This window comes from Acanthopagrus latus, chromosome 6, assembly GCF_904848185.1.
Source record: "Acanthopagrus latus isolate v.2019 chromosome 6, fAcaLat1.1, whole genome shotgun sequence".
Lineage (NCBI taxonomy): Eukaryota > Metazoa > Chordata > Actinopteri > Spariformes > Sparidae > Acanthopagrus > Acanthopagrus latus.
This window is the reverse complement of record NC_051044.1, coordinates 18792434-18810574: the sequence shown is the minus strand read 5'-3', so window position 1 is coordinate 18810574 and position 18141 is coordinate 18792434. Positions and strand designations below refer to the sequence as shown.

The 18141-nt window shown below is 42.9% G+C and overlaps 1 protein-coding gene across 5 annotated transcripts in view; it reads left to right on the top strand.

The window, feature by feature from the left end:
* Positions 1 to 15: 15 nt before the first annotated feature.
* Positions 16 to 18141, top strand: part of slc4a8 (solute carrier family 4 member 8) — a 32265-nt gene continuing 14139 nt past the window's right edge. For 3 of the 5 annotated variants that reach the window (XM_037100817.1, XM_037100818.1, XM_037100816.1), the window contains exons 1-5: positions 16 to 340; positions 12219 to 12300; positions 15124 to 15276; positions 15714 to 15849; positions 16487 to 16647. In XM_037100817.1, coding sequence (XP_036956712.1) covers positions 302 to 340; positions 12219 to 12300; positions 15124 to 15276; positions 15714 to 15849; positions 16487 to 16647 — 571 coding nt within the window. In that variant the 5' untranslated portion in view covers positions 16 to 301. Of the gene's footprint in view, positions 341 to 9904; positions 9965 to 12218; positions 12301 to 14316; positions 14611 to 15123; positions 15277 to 15713; positions 15850 to 16486; positions 16648 to 18141 lie in introns of those variants that run through there. The other 2 variants (XM_037100820.1, XM_037100819.1) reach the window with 2 other exon arrangements.

The window sequence follows — 18141 nt, the reverse complement described above, 5'->3', positions numbered from 1 at the left end:
CTGCTCCTACAGCCAGGCAAGGGAGGCAGGAGGAGGGAGCGCGGCCGGGAAACCATAATAACACAGAGGGGGGGTGGGTTCACAAAATCATCATTTTCACCGTCCCCCTCATCTGGAAGAGATGTTTACGCTCAACATGTCTACGGGAACAGAAGTAGCCGCCGCCGCCGCCGCCAGCTCGTGACCGCTCCCCCTGATCGTCCCTCGCACTGCGCTGAGAGAGAGGCTGATCAGCTCCCCCGAGGAAGTCTCACCTTTACCCTCCGACAGCACTGAGCAGGTCAACCCGCAGGCCACGAGCATGCCCGTCACCGACCCCGAGAGCATGCTGAGCTACCAGGTAAAGTGCCCTCTAAATGGTTAATGCACGGCGCGTTGCTTTGCCACAGAGCAGCCTGCACACGAGCTCCCAACAGCTGGGTCCCTCACTTTGAAACCCTCTCTCTCCAGCAGAGACCAATCACTGTGCAGCGGGAATGATGGACTGTGTGGTGTATATTTTAGGAACTGTTTCACGAGCACATACTGTTGCATGCATTGTGCTGCAGTGTTTCACATCGGTCATGTTTGCACAATTTTTGTGTTGGCGGGGGGGTTCAGTCAGTGCTCTCGCAGGAAGTTGTGCCATGCCTGTGACCCTGCAGCAGGGCTGCCTGCCCGCCTGCTGCGGAGGCTGTTGTTGATATTGTCACTCTGAGGCGCTAACACGTGCAGTCATTCCGGAGAGCGCCTCACATCGCGATGCACTGAGGAAAGGGGAGATATTCTTACTGCTCCTCAGCCTCACACAGACGAGCCGTGGCCACAGGATTGCAGCACATTATTGATCCGATGCGTTTTTGTTTTTTTGTTTTTAAACACAGCGCCCATTAAAAATGTCGAGCCCCCTGCATCATTATGTGTGAGAGGGATAACGTGAACGGGACAGATATTTTCTCAGTTACCCTCAAATGACCTTGACGCCATCCTAACACCGTGCGGAGTGTCGACACGTCCATACTTTATCGTTATTAGCCAATCAGGCGGCAGGGGGGGGACAGCCTGTGGTCAACTGAGGTTTGAATGGGGAAAATGGCATGATCCTAAATGTCCTGTTGATGCGTGATCCATTATCAGAGCTCTCCACGAGACTGTGGTAAAGGAGGAACCATGGGCCATTGAACACACCAGCGCTCAGGGATGTTTATTCAAGCTGGCATGCAGCAGTAGTGTTTGCAGAGCTTGATTACTGTTGCACAGCTTTAATGACTTAATGTAGCCTGCACCGCAACAGAGCCATGTCATCATAGTGATAATAACATCCAGTGTCAGACAGATGGAGAAGGACCAGAGGTGAGCTGGGAACTCTCTGATATGATTAGACAGTGTTCACATGGGGAGGGGAAATTGCCTGAGAGCCTCACTCTTCAAACTTTGGAGCTTTGCCAGTTAAATCTGGAAGTTTTCGGGGGTCCCTGTCACACACCCCACTGTCACCCCACTGAAAAGCACTTTAGAGATGTCCCGAGAAGTGGGGACAGTATTGAGTAAAAACAGTAAAAATGAAGATGGGGTTGTGGATGGAAGGACACCTGCCCCCAATGCTGACTTACTGATGTGCTCATTAGTAAGCAGCACATTGCAGCATTCATGTTGTATGTGACATAAGTGGACCTTAGCTTATATGATAACTAGTACATGCATAATTTCAGGGTTCTAACAATGCATTTTATTACAGATTTTAAAAAAAAAATGCCCATCATAAACTCCTAAAGTTTAAGGTGAAATTCATTTTGTTGGGGTTTTTTTTGTTTGACCAACAATTCAAAACCTAGAGATAAAAGTTTACAATCATTAAAATACAGGAAAACAGCTTAACTGTGAGGCTGAGAGTGTTTGGCATATTTGCTTGAAAAAGTGACCCTAATATCTAATTGACTGTCCAAATAATGGCAAATTACTTAATCATGTAATCGACCGATCAGTTTATTGCTTCAACTCCATTACATAATAAACTGTGGAGTAGTTTTATCAATATTTTTACAGTGTACATTAGAGCCTGACTGGTATATTGATTAGCTGATAACATTGGCACATACTGGCCTGTGACTGCTACATCCATATCAGTATATATGTTCTTTGGTTCCGTTTGGTTTACATAACCAAAACTGTGGTTTTCACCTCTACTCAGAGCTGCTCAGGGGCAAGCTGTACAAAACAAGGTTACATTTCCGAGGTGGAGGTGAGTGAACACAGTGTAAGTCAAGAAAACACATTAGCAATCCTCCAGTAGTAAATGGAAACAGTTGTAACTAGCTACTTAGTAACAAGTGAGGAAGGAATCAGCAACCAGGTGATTAATACATGTTTCATAACCAGCTCCTAAATAGCTCTGAAGTGAGGATTTATTGTAGATAATGATGAGTTTCTAAAGAACACAATGGGGGATACCATATTAATGAATATTAGGTGGTAATTAGTTCATAGATATCTCAGTATAATGTCCCACTTTACTTGACGGTCATCACTTGATCATCACTTTCCCCAAAAAAAGGGGAGTTGATGATCAAGTAATGAGTAACTAAAGAGTTATTACCAGTGTTGTGCTGCTCAGTGGCTTTATAGTTTATCGGGGCGAACTCCTTAAGAAAGTTGTCAATTAATTATAAACAGATCACTACCTATTTCGTTAAATAAGTATCTACCTGTTCACTGACTCATCACCATCTCCTCAGTCCAGGAGTTATTCAGGAACTACTCATTAATGACAAGTAAATGATTAAAAGAGCATCAGTGTGCAGTCTAAGAGAACAGATCTAAGCCTTGAGAGAAGTGATGCTTATGCAAATACAACTAATGTCATTCTGCTGCTTCTTAATCACCAAGGTGAGAGTTAATATTCTGCTTTGGATGGTATGATTAAACATTTTCGAGACTGTTCACTAATCTTCCTAAAGACTTATTATCAGTATTAACAATGTATTCTCTCAAGTAGAAAGTCACAGCAGAGCAGCCTCTTCGTTTTCAGCGGGGATGGAGTAGTTGCTGTGCCACTCACCTGATTCTCTGCATCTCATACAGAGATACATACAGAGAAACAAAACAAAAACAAGCAAAGAGACGCACTATTGCGAGAGTGTGATAACATCCAATTCTGTACTGTAACTGAGCCAAGTTGGGGTCATCACACAATTTCAACAATGTGATTAGAACTTTTTAATTTTTTTTTTTTACATCTGAGAGACAGCATCAGAATACCTCACATCCTAGAAAGACTATGACTTCTGCCTCCTTGTCACTCCTCATTATAAATTTGCCTCAGTATACAGGAAGCTGTTTGGCATCCCTCCCGAACTTTCATTTTAATCAGTTTGGTGGCAGAGAGATCCATAGTTGCCTTTTGGACTAATGAATCTCTAAGAGCTTCTTTCAAATCTCTGAAGGAAGAGTCCATCTAATTTAATCAAGTTCTCTTTTAAAAGTGTCTCAAAACTCTAAACTTAATGTTTGAAGGTATTCAGTACATGACGTCATGTTTTAAAACTATTACAGTCAGGCAGCATGCCCCAAAGTCAACATTTAATGAGATTCATTTAGTTTGAAAGCACACACATTAGAGTGAAATATCCACAGAGGTTTAAACTCCCCACCACTCTGTACTTTTTGCATTAGTCATTTTAGATATCGCATGTCCCAATGATTGAGACTCATCCAGACGCACATTTAAGAATATGGTTCCTTTAGTGCTCAATGTTCTTTGACCTTTTATGGTTTCAATTAGATAACACAGTCTCGGAGATGAAAAATCTGCAGTTTTAATTATACTGTAGGTTACCGTCTGTCTCCCACAAAACCAACTGAGGCTGCGGTAATCTGTCTGCAAAAAGAAAACAATTAGAGAGCGAGCGCTGTGGAGAGGCAGAATTGGATGTGTGGCATTGAATAAGGTGTGTATGACTCATGCTACCCGTGGGCTGAAAACAGTCAAAACAGCCGATCCTCTCGTCCTGCATCCTCCGGCTCTCGCCTTTCCTGTCTCACTTTTTCACCATTATCTCATGCTTTTTTCTTCCATTCATGTTAACCCCTTCCGTCTGAGCGAAGCACTGTCTGTATGGTGGACTGCGGCAATGGAGGGGCAGCGGTAGCCCGCGGCTGTGGCATACTGGTTCTCAGACACCAAGCCAAGTCTGGAAGTGACAGGTCCAGTTGTCAGAGTCAGGATCTGTGTCCCTGCTGTCAGATCAGAGTGCTTCTTAGAGGGCAGCAGATAGGTGGGGGGGAGTCAGGTTCCAGAGAGTTGGCATGGAAGGATAAAAATAGGAGATGTATGGAAACACATTCAAGAGAGAGGGGTCATTGTAATGATCAGTAGAGTCAGGAGTGAGCAAAAGACCTCTCAAAAAACTTGCAAAGCCCACGCTGTGGTGTTGAATCATGGATACGCTTTTATGAATCCACCATTCACTTTCTTACAGTGCTGTTCTCCTCACTGCTGATGAAGTTATTATATTCAGACCAAACGCTTAGAATTTGGTAGATATGGTAGGGGCATGTAAAAATTTGCAAATTACACTTGTGCAAGTTGAATATTGGACCAGGATTGACAACAGCCTTAACATCAAACTTTCCAGAAAGATGCTTTAAATCAGTAAAACCTGTGTCAACCCATTATGGCTTTGATTGTGTTTTGAAAAGCCGGGGAACAAAAAATAAAGAGGTGTCACTGCAGGCAGTCAGCCAAAACCTGTCAGTCTTCCTCTGTCAAGATATGATCTGTCAGGTCCAGGCTACCATGACGAGCCACTCGCTGTCTGCTAAATGTGGTTTGGGTGGTGGAAGAGTGCATACAAGACTCAGGTGGTGTTTTTGCACCCTGTGCTGCACAAACATACTTTACTTTATCACTAAGACAATATATAGCATTTTTAACCTTCATTTTCATTACACACTTTGAAGCAACATCATGCAACAATCAGAATTTGGGGCCATTTGGCACCCCTCACAGTGTCTCAGTGCAACATCACTGTTGTGACTACAAATCCCAGGTGTGTAATAGTTTGCCAGCAGTAATGTAGGTGCTAACTACAGACAAACCTCATTACGTCATAACAATGTTATGTGTCAAAAACTTGTGTGGTGAGGTGAACATTTGATATAACACTGTGATGGCGGGGTGGAGTGGCTGAGACAGAGTTGATATTTTAAAAGTAAAAAAGTCACATAACGTTGCTTTAAAGTCTTATTTAAGGAAGATTCCTATTCATGAGGGGGTTGGTGTCCCAGTGCCCTCCTGACCAGCAGCCACAGGCTGTAGCTGCATCGGGTTGTGAGAAGCTCTGTGAACTAAATAAAAACAAGGAGCGAACGATGCATTTTGCATGTTGCTTCATCAGATTCGCTCTGTGCTTGACTGCTAACAGTGTTATGTTTTTTATAAGATAATCAGGCACTGATTGGCAGTAAAAGCACAGAAACACTTTAAATAGTCAACAACAAAATCTGGCTGATCCATCTACAATAGTCCAGAGGATAAATAGATAAACATGGACCGAGTAGTATAAGTACATGAATTTCCTCATAAAATAAGAGTAATATTCACTTAAACTGGTAGAAAAAAGTTTAGCAGAACATACTGTACAATAGGAACATGATTAAAAGTTGTATAATTATTGTGCCAGGAACATAATAACAGGAAAAAAACACCCTCTATGACTTTGTTGGCTAAGTAAAACCTTTGTATAACTTCACATACAGGCTTTAAATGACATGAGATGGCAGTCAGATGCCCACACTTACAGGAGTTCTCTGCAAACAGCTTTTATGTCCACACCATTGTAAAAATAAAACCTATGCCCTTGATTTCTACAGAGTGAAAAACTCCCTAGTTAAATGCGTCTCTTGATACGTGCCGCTTTCCGCGTCTGTCTTTTGGGGAACTTGTCTTGTCGGTTATGCCTCTGGTTTTCGAGCCTCATCATAGTAGCTAACAATAGCCTCGCAGTCCTGATGGAGTGAAAGGCCATTTTGGCATTGATTGGGATTCAAATCATTGCTGCTCTATTTGTCCGGCGCGATGACCAGTTCAGTGGGTTTAACTGTTGTGCATAATGACATTACCCGCTCTGATTTTGAAGAAAGCTGTTGCCAAAAATCCTGAAATTACCAAACATCTCTGACATCACACCTGTGGGTTTCCTGGGCAGCAAAGTCATGAACTCAGCACGGAGCAAGGAGGCAAAATGAAGTGTTTAAGTCTCTTTATGCTGCTGTAGAATAGTGTACATATCAAACTAGTGTATGAAGTGTGTGTGTGTGTGTGTGTGTGTGTGTGTGTGTGTGTCATTTTTCTGCATCAAAACGAGGTTTATCAGCGTCAAAAGTAGGACACTGTGCGACTCAACTATTCTATTCTGCTCAGGGAATCTAACATCTTTCTGGGACAATCTGCCCTGCCAGAAAATACATTTTTGTATTTGTTTAGTTATCAAACGTAGGCGAGTGATAGCATCTCTCCCTATTTCGGGCTTTTGCATGCTGAGACACTAGATTAGGGCGCCTAAAGTCTGCGTCGTGTGAGACGGGCCACAAAACACACAAGTGTGTTGAATAGAGGGATTAGTATTAGACTTTAAATGTGAGTGGCTGTAACTATGCAAGATGCTCAAGTGATATGAAGCCTCATATGAGGTTTAGATGAAGGATTTATTAAACACATTTTTACACTGAACGACAACTGGATTTTCTCCCTTATTGCATACATCAAAAGAAGGTGTCTTCTAACGACCAGTACAAACAGGTAGATTTAGTCCAGCAAGAGAATCTGACAACTATTTCTAGACAGACTTGAAAAATTGTCATTATTTTGGAACAATCATAGCGCCAAACTGAATCATACGGGCTGCAAATAAATTATACGGAAGCAAAACGCCAGAGAGTTCTGTGTCTGTAAGAATCCAGTGCTCTTCACTTGTGATGATTCCTATAACTCCTCAGCGGTATCCTCAGGCCATCGTGTGCATCTTTTCTCACATCCACCCACAAAGCTGCTCCCGTGCGTGCTTCCCATGGGTGTCTACCACCGATATCCTTGTAAAGGACAGAAACTCAAGGGCAGGCAGCCATTTTGGCTCTCCAGCTATGGTGCAGTGGCAGTAATGTGCGTGGAGAATTATTTTTGAGTCGCAAACCCTCCGGAGCGCTGTGACTGATACAAAGCTGGAGGACAAGAGAGTGAAGAAAGGGGGAACGGTTGCCAGGAGATGGAGACAGGCAGCAAAGCACAAATTATTTGCCGTGTCAGTGGAAAATCACGTACACGTGCATGCTTCGAGGGTCACAGATGTGGTCGCCCGCAGAGACAGAGAGGGAGCAAACTCAACTTTAAGTGCCATGTGAGCTTTTAATGAGCCGAGGCACTTAATGTGACACGAGGGAGGCGAGTTGTGAATGACAGGGAACCATTAACCTGTTGAAAATACACATGCCTGCATTAATTTGCCATTAAGACAGTGCTCTTAGTGAACTGTGAGCAGGATGGCTGTGACTCATACCGTGGAAGAAGGATCATAATCATAGTATAGATGTACAGTTGTGTAATGTGATCAAGAAGAAGATTGTCTTTCTTTTGCGTCATTCTCTGTAACACAATGTCTCCCGTCCTGTAGTTAAAGTTGTTGAATGAGCTCCAGAAGAATGATTTGTCTGTGTGTGTGTGTGTGTGTGTGTGTGCGTGCGTGTGTGCGTGTGTGCGTGCGTGTGTGTGTGTGCACCAAATGGATCTAAACTAATTGATGATCTGATGCTCTAACTTCCTTTCTGGGACAAAGAGCTTTTAGAGTCTCCCTGTCTCTCATCTGTCCTCCTGTGTTGTGTGCCTATATGTTTGGTAAAGCTCCAGTTCTAATGGAGCCGACTGCCTCCAGCCTGATTCACAACCCACACGCTGCACAGAGGTCCTAATTCACGCGCCACAGCTGCACTGACTGATAACACCGTGTGTGTGCATGTGTGAGTGTGAGTCAGGGTGACATCTGAGGGCGGGGAGACATTCAGCCAGTGGATGTGTGTACGCACGGGATTGTTTTCTTTCAAGCGGGCTATAATCAATATTTGTTTAATAACAATGCATCAAATGAGAATGAGAATGAGAGAAAAATGTGAAGGTGTGAAAGGCGCCGCTTGCAGCAATGAACCTGCAAAGAATTAATTCCTGAATCTACAGCTAAAGCTTTGTAGTGAGTATCAACCCATTGATTTGCTCTCTGACCCACAGCTTGGCTGTTTTGGTTAATTCTCACCACTCTCATAGTGTTTTTGTCCACAGCAGGCAGCTGTTTAGGGATTCAAGATCCTGTGTCACACACAAAGACACTATATAATGTTTTACCTTATCAACTTCATTGAAACTCTTATGAAACGGAAGGCAGAGTGTTATTTGCTTTCGCATAATAACAGATTTCCCGTAAAAAACGTTCAGGTAGGGAAGGACTCGTCGATGGTTTCCAATAATGTTAGTGCTGACAGTAAATTACACCCCCTGCCATGCAGCTACAGTACATGTCATAGTAGCCGTCTCTGTCTGAGCGGGTCACTGGAGCTCCCAGTGAAGGCGACCGATGAAGCGATGAGAGGGTGATCTGAACCTAGATCAGCGTCCAAAACAGTACCAAGGTCGCCCCTATGGTAGATAAAACATAGGAATTACATATAAATATTTTCTTGGAGGCTGTTTATATTTTAACAGATATCAGTGTTTGAGCTTAAATGGTTCTTATTGAACATTTCCAAAAACATAAGTTTACTAAAGGCAGTGGTACTTTTCATTTCATACTTTCGGCAAACAAGACTAAATTTAACGTCAGATAGATTTTCATCTGCAGTGGTGGTTATTAGTCACATTACTCGTGCCGTGCCCCAAACAGCCAGATTACTGCGCATTATCCATAAGATAACATTAGCGAACCCACACTAAACTTAGCAATCACCAGGGACTCCAGCTCTCCCTTTCTCCCCACTCCACTCTTTAATGTTTGTTTCATGAGGTAAAATGCAGCCTTCCCTCCAGCTCCAGTTGGCAGCCAACATTATTAAAGTACATAAACATCTGTCAGTGGAGGTCACCTCCATGGGAAAAAAAGGAGTTTCTAAGCTAGCCGCTTGTTGCTAAACAGCTCCAGATCAGAGCAGAGTGACTCTGGGGGTTTATCCCTCCTGAGGATGAGGCTCAGGAATATATTGTATGAGGCTTTGGCTACACAGGCATTTTCTTATAAGTGGACTCAATTCATCATGGGATTTGTTGACAATAAGACATATCTGGATTATCACCAGACCTTTGCTTCAATGGAGACGAAAATAGAGACGGAGCAAAAAAAGGAGCTGGTATGTTCTGATTTATAAAGATGAAGAAGACAGTTTTGTGCTATTTTGAATTATTTCTATTTTCCCTTCCACTTGCCGTCCAGTCTTCAGCACAAGTACCGTTGTAGCTGCTAGTGAGTCAGCAGCTCTGCTTAACCCAGTGCTGGTTTACTGCACTGATGATGGGCACTGTAACAGGGACAAGAGTCTGATATTACACGTAAATACACGTGGCCGCAAGCCTTTTATCTGTGTCACCACACTTCCACCCTCTGCACAAACATTGGCATGAAGTCACACCCACTGTTTGGCCCAAGCATGACCTCCTAATTAAGTGGCCTTGTTCTTTAGTAGAACATAATTGTCTCGGGATAAAGAAGTGCTCAGTCATGGAAAAAGAAAAGAAGTCCCACAGGGCTTGTGTGGTGGAGAGGGTGCGAAATGTGAAAGGAGGCAGTGCCAGGCCACCCACACCTGTGAATTAAGTGGACGTTTTGGGATCCCAAAGCTGTTTTCTACTGTGGCTTGAATTGTAAGTGGCTGTCTGCGACGATATCATCGCCATGAAAACGTCACAAGACAGCTCTGTGAAGTGGGATTTGATATTTTTGCCTATAATCAGGTAAGACATTTATCCGCCTGTCCTGCATGCTAATTAGGTTTTTCTTATCACAGTCTTGTGTTAATATGCTTAGCTGTTCAGCTTTTAGCAGCACGGAGAGCCTAAAGGATTAAAACGGAAGATAAGAAACAGCAAAGGGACTTCAGCGCGCATGTAAATACAGTCTAACACACACACACACACACACACACAAACACAGAGACCCCCATTTATCACATTTCATAACTGCAGGCAGAAACCAGCATGATTCAGAAGTGGAGTTTTTTTTGTCAATAAACTGTGCATGGTGTTTTATCAGCTAAACCCCAGGAGGACAACGAAAAATCACTGCTCGCTGTTTCTACACACACACACACACACACACACACACACACACACACACACACACACACGGTACTTTGGTGCAAACTTGGTAGTATGTCCTCGAAAGCTTTAATAAAGGGACCGATCACTCTCATTACGAAACATATAGTTTTAAACCTATCTTTATGCTATCGAGGCTCCGGCTCTAACAGGCCAAGACATTTTCATTTCCACTCTGCTAATAAAATCTCTCAGGCCGATCCAAAAGCGCTTGAGGAAGACAAATTGCAATTATTTTTGCCTCTGTGACCGCTCTACAGCAGCCCGAGATGCAGTCTGTGCCACATTCACTATATCCGCTGGATACTGGACTGACCAATTACAGTATTGCAGTGCATGACAGACACTGTATATCTTCAGGGTTTGCCCCCAGTGTGCACTATGAAAAAGGGAGACATATTAAATGCCGCATATATTTTTGATGCACACAGAAATACACACCTTCTTTCACTTAATGCAAACATACTGTCTCTGCTCGAATTTTAGATAATCGGGTTGTTAAATGGTGGTGATTAACGGTCTGGAGTGTTTCTGCAGGATATGGACATCATGCGAAATCAAATCAGGGAGGCACCATAAACAATTTAGCTAACTAACTGATTCACTAACTGAATTAACACAGCTCTGCCCAGAGTTTCATTGTTGAAGTCATCTTTGGTGCCATCTCTCTGTATCTGTTCACTTAGTCATCATAAATATTCCATTTCCATGTGGACTCATCTTCTTGAGAAGTTCAGCGATCGTCTTTCGAGAGTAGGCGTCCATTTTGCCAAATGGCAGATATCTCAATCCTCTGCACCAGCGAATTCTGCTTTCCACCACCCGCACACTCACAGAAACACATCCAGTATATACAGATCATGTGTTCATATAGAGTGGGCGGGAGCGTCTATTATGCAGAGTGCTACATTTATAGACCATGTGTATATGTGTGTTTGCGTGTGTGTCCCAAATTGTTTGCATTTATTTTTCGGTTATTACTATTGATTCTATTGCTATCTTATATGTTCACAGGGGTAACAGAGCAATCTGCGTCCAAATGTGTGTCTGTTATCCCACCTGTGTCAAAGCATGTAAGGTGTAGGCGGAAGTCATTTACACTTTGGTGCAGTTGTACACACTCAACTTGTGGAAGGTTCCCAGAGGTGTAGAAGTTAAACGATGTTCTGTTTGCAGAGGGACCTGGAAACAGAGATGCTGCAGCAGCACAGAACCACTCCAGAGGTTCCTGCAGCACTCAGCCCTCATTATCATAGGACGGATACATGACCAGAGATAACACTCACCGCTGCACACAAGTAAAACGACAGCGCTTCTGAGAAAGCCTTGTCACTGGGATAGTAAAACACAGCGACATCCTGCAGCGGTCTGCCAACAGCAGCACCCCTGACGGATGTAGCACTCTGCTAATTTGATTTGATTTGATTTCCCCTGGATAGTAGAGCCTAGCACATTCTCCAACTGAGTCATACTGTGTTCACCTCTGTCATGTGTGTGTGTGTGTGTGTGTGTGTGTCTGTGTGTGTGTGCATGCCTGTGCGCGTGCCTGCCCTTCCTTCTCCGTGTGTCTGTGCCAGACGGTCTGAGAATAGACTGTCTGGAATTTGATGCTCGTTGTTGAAAAGCTCCTTCCATTTTGGCCAATTAGTGGCTCTGTTACAGTGTCAGTATGGTTTGTGTTTAACAGGATGCTCCTGGACTAACTGACCTTTCAGGTTTCCTTTCACCAGCTGATATTCAAAAGTTGAAGGTGTTCTACAGAGTTGAACTTTTCCAGAAGAACAATATGGCGGCCAGAGACAGAGGGCACTGTAGACATAGACATAGTACTGCAACATAGTACCATTATCATAGTAACATTACACTTACATGTCTTCTATATGCTCCACAGAGGCCAGATGAGGAGGTGGTGGTCGACCAGGGAGGTACCAGCTCAGTGCTCAACATCCACTATGAGAAGGAGGAACTAGAGGGTGAGTAGCCTGCAGCAGGGAAACCTTTTAATGTTCAGCCAGGAGAGATTTCATTCTGGGTGAATGAATCACCATTATATTTTGAGCGTGGAAGGTGAAGCTGTGAGTAGTAAAGGAAATCCCCTGATGGAAGGAATGAAGAAAAATGTGCTTTACCAGGACGTTGGATATGATGAACCAGTGGTGAGCAGGATGGTGGAAGGAGGGGTCACAAAGATTTTACACAGAAATGTAGCAGAGAAACAGTAGAGAGGACAACAGTTTTAAAGGTTGACAGCAACGACATGATTGGCCAATTTAAAAACCAAAATCTGGTGGGCTGAGCTGAAAGAGTAAACACTCATGCTAAGATTCGATCATGACCTGTCGCCATTCTCTCTCCCCCCCTTTCCTATCTTTATCGCCAGCCGTCACTTTCAGAATAAAAGCACGAAATGGTCCAAATTATTAGAACATAAAAAAACATTTACTGAGCTTTATTTCCCATGTGAGGAATATTTATGGGATTTTTTTTTTTTCAAATCAGTTTTAATTGTGCTGGTCACACTCCAATCAGAGGTTCTGTTGTATCAGTGACTGAGGAGCAGCATGCTTTCAAACAACTGTTCAACTGATTTAATGTTAAATTACCCTATCCAATCACATTCTCTGTATGAATTTGGCTTCTTTGCCCTTTGTTAAAGTTCAGCAGGCCGAGATATATCTCCATTTTCGCAGCAAAATGCTATTATTTTAATTTTATTTTTAATTTTAATTTTCAGCTTCAACAAAATTGTCCAGTGGTTTGGCAACGACATGTGCACAGTAAATTGCGCTGCTTTCCCCCCACTTTCAATAACGTTCACAGCTGCAGTCTGAATTTCAGTGAGAGAAAATTGGTTTCGACATTATTACATTCAAAACACTTTGCATCAAATGTATTACATGAGCTCAACAGAGGGTTTGAATGCAACATTTGCATTTGTAATGTAACAGTCTCCATCATGAGTAAAAGAAAAAGTGGAGTGCATGTGTTTCCCGCTTAAGTGTAGCTGAGCAGAAGTATTCCTTTCTAATTTGATAGCAAGAAAAGTAACTGGACTACAAAGTCACCTCACTCAGCCTACAGACGATTTCCCATGAGTGTCATATATTTTATGAGACCAAACAATGTGATGGAGCAGTGTTTTGTACAGTTTGTGTGTGTGTGTGTGTGTGTGTGTGTGTGTGTGTGTGTGTGTGTGTGTGTGTGTGTGCACGCGCGCATGGCTCTACATATAATTTACAGTGTGAGTTATTTTTAGGAGACAGGGATGTTGTGTTGTCTTCTTGAACATTAATGATGAACCTGAGGTAGTTTGTGGGGGGATCTGTCATCACTGAGAGGAGACAGGTGTGTGTGTGTGTGTGTGTGTGTGTGTGTGTGTGTGTGTGTCTCAGTCGCTTTCCGGAAGGATAATAACATGTTCAGAGATGAAAACTCAGCTGCAGCTCAGTGTTTTTCTTTGAACAACACGTTCATTATATGATCACTGTTTTAACTGTTTTAATTCTTTAATTTTAGAGGTTTGTGCTTAAAATCAAACCCCGTTTCTGCTGGTGTCACCTACATCCAGTCTCTTATCATCACAGCTTGTTGCTTTCAGCACCGAATCCACTGATGATAATTACATATGGTAGCGGCTGAGACTATAATGTGAGACAGGAAGTCAAGTGCTGTTCCCTGATTCTCCCAGTGGCACGTCGGGCGAACCCCTCACCTTAGTCACTTTAACCATCTGAGCTGAGTGACCACAGTGCTGCTTATCCAGCTCTGAACAGTCCCCTCCTCTGTAATCTTCTCCAATTATCAGCCAATTATGATTATAAAGGAGATATATTGTGTTCATTTTCAGGTTCATCATTTTAATTTGGGTTACAACTTGATAAGGTATGCATGTTATAATGTTAATAAAAAACATTTGTTTAACTCATACTGTCAAGTGTTGCAGCACTGTCTGAAATGTTCTGTTTTAGCTCACATCAGGGAAACACAAAGAAAGGCTCAAGGATACTCTACAGCAGGGATCATGGAAATTCAAGAAATGACACAACAAAAGGCTGGACTTAAATACAATTAGACTAACGTGGGGATGAGGTGCAGGTGGAGAGTGGCAGAGCACAGGTGTGGAGGGAAAGCAGAACACTGGAAAAGGGCAAAAGATACCGAAAGCGAGAGAAAAACACCCAAAACAACATATAATGAACGAAAGAACAGGACCATGACAAAAAAACTGTACAACATACCACACTTAAGCACGGACAAACTTTAAAAGGAACAAAATGTAAAAGGTAATGGTGCTTTATGTCAATTTGCTCTTGTAAGATGCCAAGAAACTGAAAGAAAAGGCTGTGATGAAAACATTTGGTAAAGGTTGTTGATCTTGAAGAAGGCCTCAGGGCCAAAACATCATAAAGGAAAATGCTTCTGGAGCCACAGTGTTTAACATTTTTATTGTACTTTCTAAAGGTGCAGCCCAAAGCACTCTCGAGGCCAAAAAGAAAAGAGTATTCAGTGACAGGAATGACGTTCGAGTTGGAACTTTTTGTCAAATAACTTTAAGTAAAAGTCAAAAACTACAGAAAACTGTTAGTTGCCTCTTTCGTCTCACCAGATCTCCTCCTTCTTTAAGTATATTTGAATATACACAGTTCAGGAAGGCTGAAGACAACTCACAGCCTCATTCAGACTTAAATTATCTTCTGTTTTTTAAAGGTGCAATCACTGACCTATTCAGAATCTTTGTTTGTGTTGTAAATCATGACACTGTGTATGAAAGCATTATTGACTTGCGTCTCTCACAGGCCACCGGACTCTGTTTGTTGGGGTTCGGATGCCCAGACAGAGCCACCGTCACCACAAGCCCCACGGCTCCCGCCATCGCAAGAGAGACAGAAGGGCAGGAAGCCTCGCAACACAACAGAGCGAGGAGACTGGGACGACCACCGCCAGTCATGGTAACACACAAATACACAGGCTCTTAGGCTACTGTGTCTTCAACTTTTTTCGAATCCAGCGTTTTTTCAGGGCTCATCCCAACATTTAACTGTTGGAGAGAGCAAAGAAAATACACAATGTTTCAGTGTAGAACATGCATGCACCCTCGCATGTCCACCTCCCGCAGACGAGATGATGGTTCTCAAACAAAGTCAATACTTTGGTCACTGCACACACAGAGCCCTCCAGGCTAAAATTGACCAGCACAGTAATTAGTCACCAAATAACAGGAACTAATCAGCATGTTGCATGTGTGTGCTTTAGTAGGTTTGTCTAAATGTGTGTGGACCCAGTAATCATTTAAAGGCATGTACTGACAAAGTAAGGAGTGTTGTGTTTGTTTCTGAGAACCAGAGTTCACCCCTCGTTCCTCCTTCACATCCTCTCACTTCATCAGACACACCGTCCCAGAGGGTCCAGTTCATTCTGGGCACGGAGGAGGATGCAGAACATGTGGCCCACGAGCTGTTCACCGAGCTGGATGAGATCTGTGTGAAGGATGGCAAGGATGCTGAGTGGAAGGAAACAGCCAGGTCAGGGTCTCCTCTGGGAGCGGTTGGCAACAATGCTGGGCAGTAAAGCTTGTCACAAGCCAGCAGCTGCACTGTTACTGAGAGTACAAGTGGTAGCTGCATTTAAAGCTTAGCGGATCATTTTGTGGTCGGCTTGCTCACAGCTCCACAGGGAAGAGGGACAAAAAAGCAGGTCAAAGGCCAAATCTTAGTTTTAGGTGCTAATGTCGGACCTTTCCCACATACTGTGTGGCTGATATATTTGTCAAAACGATCTCTGGGGAAATATGTCAACCACAATGTTCAAAGGAAAAAAGGGGACTGGAGCACACTGATCACATTACATTGATTTATAGCCTTTAATATGTGCAAACAAGATAACGATTCAGCACTACAGTACTTACTGGAGGTACAAACTGGCCAGGATCTTGCTTGTTAACATATTTAATTCAATAAATATCCCTGCAACACAATACACAGGCACACTCAACATAACTGTTGACACTATTGACACTATTCCTATTCTGTTGATAATTTCAGGTATTTTTAGCTGTAATTAATGTACTAAAGTGAAATGATTAAAGTCTTATTACTGTACCTCACAATATACTCCTACTTAATAACCAATTCATCAGTTCCCCTCGTCTTCACCTCGCAGGTGGCTGAAGTTTGAGGAAGACGTGGAGGATGGCGGGGAGAGGTGGAGCAAGCCCTACGTCGCCACTCTCTCCCTCCACAGCCTGTTTGAGCTCCGCAGCTGCATCATCAATGGCAGCGTGCTGCTCGACATGCACGCTGACTGCATCGAAGAGATTGCTGGTGAGGATTTCTCCAACTTGCACACATTAATATCTCAGTAGTTTAAAGGATTTTTTTTACAGAGAGCAGTTATAAATATCATCAGTGACTAGTGTCGTTTCTTTAAATGGATATATGATTTCACAGGTTGTTTTCCCGTCTTTCTCTGTCCCACTCTCTTGAGTCACTTCCTGCCAATGTCCTTGAGTCAATTTGAACTTTGTTGATATAAAACAGGCTCTATATCTCAGCTGAGGAGCCCGCTGGATGTGTGCTACAAATCGGTTTATCTCCCTAAGAGAGGAGACGCACATACAGTGGAGGCCTGAGGGGAGAATCATCGTCTATCTGGATGCGGAAAAAACACACAAAGACGCAGACTCAAGTTGTCGGTCATGGAATAGTCTAAACCGACTTCATATGGCTCGCTTGTGATGTCAAACATAGACGAGCACGAAACCAAAGGCTCACTGTGGAAGCTGCTGAACTTCTGCCGAACCTGATTTGCATTAATATCCAGAATTAGATAAAGCTGCTGCCATGCTTCAAACTCGTTTGCATCCAAGTGTGCAATTACCTTTGCACCCGTCATTTTGCATGCAAGCACATGATGATTTTAAATCCAACGGGCAGATAAATTATACGAATGCAATAGTCACACACAACTGAACACACAGTGGTTCAGTACTCCTCACTACAGTCAACAGTAAAAGAAAATAATTGTTTTCAAATTATGTGTCATGTTCCTGTCCATCTCACACACACACACACACACACACACACACACACACACACACACACACAAAAAGAAGATCACATGGTTCAAGGCTCACCATCAGTCGGGCGTCCTCATGGTCAGATTGTGACAGGTTTACAGCCATAAACAGCCTTGTTTCCTCCCATCATGCCTCCTCTTCTTCCCCCTCTTCTCCATATGACTCCTGCCAGCAGCACCTGGACTCCAAACAGCAGCCAAGAAGGTGGAAGAGATGGAGACTCTTCATTTACTCATTTGATTATTTTGGAAGTGTGGCCAACTGAGACCAAAATACTGTCACAGAAAATGCAATGCAACACTTTGTATCAATCAGTAATCAGTGAGTAAAACCAACATGATATATAAAGCAAACCTCAATGTTAAAGCTCAATTATTGTAATCTGCAGATCCAAGGAGCTATAGGATGGGTCTAATGCATTTAGACTTGGCCTGAAAATGTCAGAATAATAGGACAAAGCAAAATGGAAAATCAGACATTGCACAGATGGTGTGATTTAAGGTCACATCTTTGCTCAATACACCGCTCTGTTTTCAAAATAATTCAATTAATATAGTGTATTTGAAAAAATCAATAATGAAACTTTTAGCAACATACTCTTATGGCACCAGAGTCTGATTTTAAAAAAGTCTAACATTTGACTAAGAACTCTAAAATTCTTCTAAAATGTAGCCGACATTTAACTTTAACAACGCGTGCAGAACAATAGAGGTGGCTGCACACAGCAGATCTATGACTG